General features: G+C 31.1%; 1 protein-coding gene across 1 annotated transcript; it reads left to right on the forward strand.

Moving 5' to 3' along the window:
* Positions 1 to 3,677: 3,677 nt before the first annotated feature.
* Positions 3,678 to 5,282, forward strand: LOC100805705 (RING-H2 finger protein ATL54). Its single transcript, XM_003518193.4, has one exon. The coding sequence runs from the start codon at positions 3,758 to 3,760 to the stop codon at positions 4,901 to 4,903; it is 1,146 nt and encodes a 381-aa protein (XP_003518241.1). The 5' UTR covers positions 3,678 to 3,757; the 3' UTR covers positions 4,904 to 5,282.
* Positions 5,283 to 6,241: the final 959 nt, after the last annotated feature.

Below are 6,241 nucleotides of genomic sequence, written 5' to 3' on the forward strand. Positions count from 1 at the left end.
TATTTTTTTGAAACTAGCAGACTTTGATTACACACGATTGCTCCATAACTTTCATTCCTATAATTAAGTAAGACTTTAATTACAATTTAAGTGGTGTGAGTCATGTGTTGATTGTCGTTTCATTCTTTTTACTAGTTGTAAGATATTCAGTTCATTCCCTTTATATTCCTAGTTATTTTTATTAGCTTATTTTCCTATTCCTTTTAACGTTTCCTTTTCCTTTTTTCTATTAGGTTTTCTCTCTTTGCTGAAGTAAAATAGAGAACACAACTAACAAAAATTGCAGAGGAAACAAAAATCGTATCCTTTTCACTTCAAGCTTTTATAGAGGTAAAACTTCAAAATCTTGCCATTTTTTCTCTCATCTTCTTATTCCTTTAACAAGTTTCATTATTATGAGTCTTGATTTAGGCATGTTCAGGTTGGTTTTTTGTTACTTGGTGATATATGATTTCTATCAATACTTTTTTGCATGTCATTATAACTATTATATTTAGATAGCTTTTTCATTACAGAGGTAATGTAGTTTTGGGACATCAATTTTAATGGTTCCTCTTGTTGTTGTCCTATGTTATGTCGTGTTTTAATTCATATTTTTACTATGTTTAGCATATGTCTTCTCCCTTGGAAATTAGTGAACAAATAGAAGGTGTGTTATTAAAAATTAAGTCAAATTATATATTAAGGCCCTGTTTAGCCTATTATAGAAGGTGTGTTATTTTTTTTGGTAAAAACAAATATAAAAGGAATATTAAAGGTTTAATGTGAAGAAGGTTTTTAAAAAATTATCAGGTCAGGCTAAGTTTTTAAAAAGGTCAAACCGAGTCAAAATAAAAGCCTTTGATAGGCTATAGGCCACGCTCAGACCTAAAAAATTCATCGTAGACTAGGCTCAAGTCTTTTAAAGCATGACCTATATTCCCACCCCTATTTGTGGCACAGGATGGAGGCAACGATGATGCCAGAGGTGAAATATTTGGGCCTTGATTTTCAACTATCCTTATGCTTAATTAGTTTCTTGTAGAATTATGAAAGGTGTTAAAGTGCTTTACTTTTCGATAATTTCTTCTTGCACCTTTGGATTTACTTCTTGCACCTCATTCCGAAATCTAATTTACATTTTGGATTATCCATTCTAGAATGTAAAAATTAGTCCTTTTTTGTGCACAACTTTCCACTTGGGTATTGTTAAACACATCCTTTTTTACTAAATACACCCCCACTTTTAAAACTTATTCCTCCTACCCTAACCTCTTCCCCTCCTCCCACCCCTTCCTTTTTCTAACTTCACTAACCCCATGGATCAATGCTTAGAGTTGGATCAAAGGCTTAATGGCACATCTAGGATTCAGTGCTTCCTGTTGGTGCCATACAAATTGGATACTTACATGCATCATGTTATGTTATGATTAAGGTTACCATCACATCCCTTGCTCTTTGTTGGCAGCTTGCAATATGATTATCATAGCATTGTACTTTCCCTCTCATCATCGTTATGCTGTGTTTGGTTGATAGTATGCAAATATAGAGAAATGAAAAGAAAAAAAAGAATTAATTAAGTAGAGTATAGGAAATGTAGCATGTGGTATCACATTATCATTTTTTTCTATTCCTCTCCTTCCCCAACCAAACATAACATTAAAGTGAGGGAATAAATGTATTTTAGAGGATAAAATACACCAATAACCCACTAATTTAAAATTCAACAATTGAGATTAGAATTAATTTTATATATATATATATATATATATATATATATATATATATATATATATATATATATATATATATATGATTTTAACTCAATTTTTAACTATTAATTTTATAATCAACAATTGTAATTGCACTTTATCGCCTCTAAAGTGTATCTCTTCACTTTAGAGGAGCCTAATCCAACTTGGATACTCACACACAGAGGTTACAACTCTCTTGTTATTTCTATTTTTTTTTATAACTTAAAATTGTTAATTCAATACACAGTCTTATAAGAGTATAAATTTGAAATTTAGTACATTTTATTTAAATTATATATGTATAGAGTTCAGTAATTTATTACATTTTTTATATATGTATTTTTTTTATAATTTAAAATACTATATGTAAATAGAAAATATGTTAAACTTATTTTTTTAAAAAAATATATAGTAATTCTCTCAAAAGAGTAATATTGTTTTTTTAAATTGATTTATATTATTCGATGTCATTATTTTGTCCATTTCAGACACAAAATGGGATAAAAGTTTACTAGGTCATATTTTATCTAATTTTTATATTTTCATCCTTGCTTATCTTGTGTCCACACACCAAAGATCTTAATATCACTAAAAAAATAAAAAAAACAAGATCTTAGTATAACAAAATTAAACTCATGCGAAAGCACGTGAGTTACAAATGATGTTGAGAAATTACACACACGGAAAGAGAGGACAAAGTTGTGTTGTGCTTAAGGATGCAAATTGCTATCTCAAGCTATTCAGCATCACTTCGTTGAATTTAATTTGATTTGAGCTTTGAAGACAATTTCTGAATTCACCAAACTTTAAGGTGGGATATGGTCACATCTTCTTGATAAGGACTTTACACCAATAACTTTCCAAGTAATGATAAATTATTCAGACTTTTAAAAATGTAATGATGACTTTATTTAATCTTAAATAATAATAATAATAATAATAATAATAATAATAATAATAATAATAATAATAAAGCCACACAACAGTTGGTGTATACTTTTCCAAGGTAACATTATTCTAAAATTGATAGCGATCCTTCATGATTTTATTTTAAAGCTTAATCGACGAGGTATTTCCTTAAAAATACTATTAATCCTTTTATTAGAAAGTTCTAAAAAAAGTACTTTTTCTTACATAATTTTAAATTTTCAAAAGAGAATTACCAACTTAACTTGATGGATAGAGTGATTATCAGATATTTATCAAAAGCTAATTTTGTAACAAATGTTTAAAATTATATGTAAAACATATAGTAGCCAGTAATATATTTTGATGCTGAAAAAAGTGGACAACAGAGTAACTCTGACTTAGAAATGTATTTGTGCAACATCTTCTATAGGAACTACTTTTCTATTGCTTAAATATAAATGAATGTGTTGGGATTTAGCTTGGGGAAGTATATAATAAGGTAAATTGTTTAAATTGAAATAGCTTGTTAACTTAACTTTCTTCAAATTAAGGATAAATATTAAATATACTTACTTTTTTAGTAGTATTTTACAATTTTCTTCATTTTAGAAGAAAATTCAGGTTCATATTTTCCATTTGTAGAGTGAGTAGGTAGAAAGCATCATTCTTCAGAAATAGCCACAGGGGTTGCACTGCATGAAATGAATAAAACCCTTTTTTTACTAGAAGAAATTGCCAAGGGATTTGAACAAAGTTGGATAGGGACAAATTATGATACCTGAACTATTTGAAAATTCATTTTGGTGAGACCTGAACCATTCTAATATGTTACTTGTTTAATAAACCTGAACTACTACTCTAATTTTGTTACTTGTCTAATAAACAAACCAAACAAGATAAGGAGGTTCTTTCAATCCCATTACAGATTACCAAACCCAACAAACACATCAATAGTCTCCTACACCTTGGAAAGTGACATCATAACAAAAGAAAAAATATTCATTATGTTTTAATCTAAACAAATTCCACATCACGCTTAACCCCATTTTTTTTTTCATTTCCTATGTCTGTCCACTTGTGTCCGTAAAAGTTTCTTCATAAAATTACACACTCCAATGGCTAGCAAACACAGAAAACTCTTCCCTGATGAAACAACAACAACCACAAACCAAACCCAAGATTGCTATGGCTTTTGTGACCCTGCATGCCCTTACAATTGTTACAATAACCCTGATTACTTCTTCTCTCCACCACCACCTTCTATTTCACATTCAAGCCAAGTTAATCACATATCCTCCTACTTGATCATTCTTGTTACTCTATTCACGGTCATTTTTGTTGTGGTTGGTTTCTACGTGATCAAAGTGAAGTGCTATGCTGCATGGTGCGGGTGGAGATTCAACAACGGTTCCGTTCCCTCTCAATCAGACACTGCTGAGGAGTTTCTCAATGAGAACCAAGTTGATCACCCCGTGTGGCTCATTGCCACTGTGGGGTTGCAACAATCGATCATCAACTCCATCACGGTTTGCAAGTACAAGAAGAATGAAAGGTTGGTTGAAGGAACCGAGTGTTCGGTGTGTTTGAACGAGTTTCAGGAAGAAGAGACTTTAAGACTCTTGCCAAAGTGCAACCATGCTTTTCATGTTCCTTGTATTGACACTTGGTTGAGATCACACACAAATTGTCCTCTTTGTCGGGCTGGTATTGTTTCTAGTAGTGTCAACTCTGAAGCACAAGCACCTGTGTCGAATTCGGAGCAAGAAAATGCAAATTTGGAGAGGAATCAAGATACCCTTTTGGAGAATTCAAGGAATAATGAATGTGATTTAAGCAGCAACATGGTTGCAGGGGAATCAAGTGAAGCACTTGATGAATCAAATTCTAAGGATAGGGTAAATGATCAAACTCAGAACGATGTGGTTCTGAATATCGAGATTCTAACAGAGACGGGATCTGTTTCAACTACAGAATCTGAAAGTGAAAGCCATCGTGTTGTTGATGATCACAAACAACATGATGACACAATGTTGAACACGGTTGATCAACGGAAGCAAGAGCAAGATGGTGAGTACTACTGCTCAAAAACGTGTAAAGCAATGCGTCGTTCATCTATTGAAGAGTGTTTGCATTTAAACCCGGTATCTATGAAAAGGTCGTTCTCCTCCTGCAATAGAAGGATTCTAACTTCGAGAGTTTATATGAGTCTAAACTCTAAACTCAATTCATCCCTATTAGAGTTTTCATTTTATGAAAGATGAACATATTGATGAGTAACATGATGGTGTGATGTCCATTTTACTCTCAGATTTTGAGGGCACCCTTAGGTTGGAGTTTGAACATTTGGCAATGGTTTAAACAGCAAATTGTGAAAGAGAAAAGAGATCAATTTTATTGAAGAATAAAATGTAAATTGTAATTGAAGTTTTATCAAGTGCTGGGGCATGTGAAAATAACTCTTGTATTTTTGTATCACAAAATCACAATGTCCAGTGGCACTGCAGAACAGGTTTGCTCCCACAAAAGGGAATGAGGTACATTAAGTGCACTATTTTTTGCTTCTACATTGTGTATTGGTGTAAGTTTAGTTTTCCTTTATTGGGGGGCTCATAACTTGAATACGAGATTTTCGATTCTTTACTTTCAAGTTTCAATTCCTCCCTCACAATGATATTGTGTTCTGATAAACTATCATGCTCCTCCATAACAAACTGGATATGCTACAACACAACCAGCTCAATCTGTAACTGAAGTGGATGAAAACAAATTTGTATTGATAATGTTATCCTTGATCTGTGATTCTTGTATATGTGCAGATCATATGAAGCAACTAATGTTTTAGATTGTAACTGTGATAGTGAGAAATTATTAGGTAGTTTTGAATTATGGTATGTCTATGATTCTAACCGATTTTTACATGATGATATGTAGTGGAATTTTTCAATTATAATAAAAGTTACTAACAATTAATCATGTGTTAGGAAGAGATTAATTAAGATTATAGTAGTCTTAGACCATGAAATTCTATATGGTAGTTGCATACTTGCATTACTGCCTTTCTTAAGAGTTGAAGCCAGATAATAATATATTTGGTTTTAAGTCACGTCATTTCGGATCCGCTTAACGCTACATATAGTAGTAGCTTATGTGTAAAACACGATTGGACGTGGAAAAAAATGGACAGACACGCTTGTGTAACGTACAACCAAACACCAACTGATTGGATCCAATGTGTTTTGCTATTGTAATTTTAAATTTAAAAACATATCTGAATTTTATAATAACAAGGAAGTATTTTATCTTCTTCTTAAATTGTCCAACAATTATTAATATAAATGATAGTGATTTATATCTCTTAATCATATAATTCAATAATTGAATCATAATCTTGGTTAAATTATCCAACAATGATTAATATAAATGATAGTAATTTATTTCTCTTAAACATATAATTCAAGAATTGAATCATAATCTTGGTTATTTTGTATCAATAGACAAAAAAAATCATCTCCTTAAGTTATTATTTTAGTGGTATTTTTCATATTTACGCATTGATTGCACTTTTCATTTTTCATGAGTTTAACATAATTGATTTAATG

The sequence above is a fragment of the Glycine max genome, chromosome 2 (assembly GCF_000004515.6).
Source record: "Glycine max cultivar Williams 82 chromosome 2, Glycine_max_v4.0, whole genome shotgun sequence".
In the NCBI taxonomy this organism is placed as follows: Eukaryota; Viridiplantae; Streptophyta; class Magnoliopsida; order Fabales; family Fabaceae; genus Glycine; species Glycine max.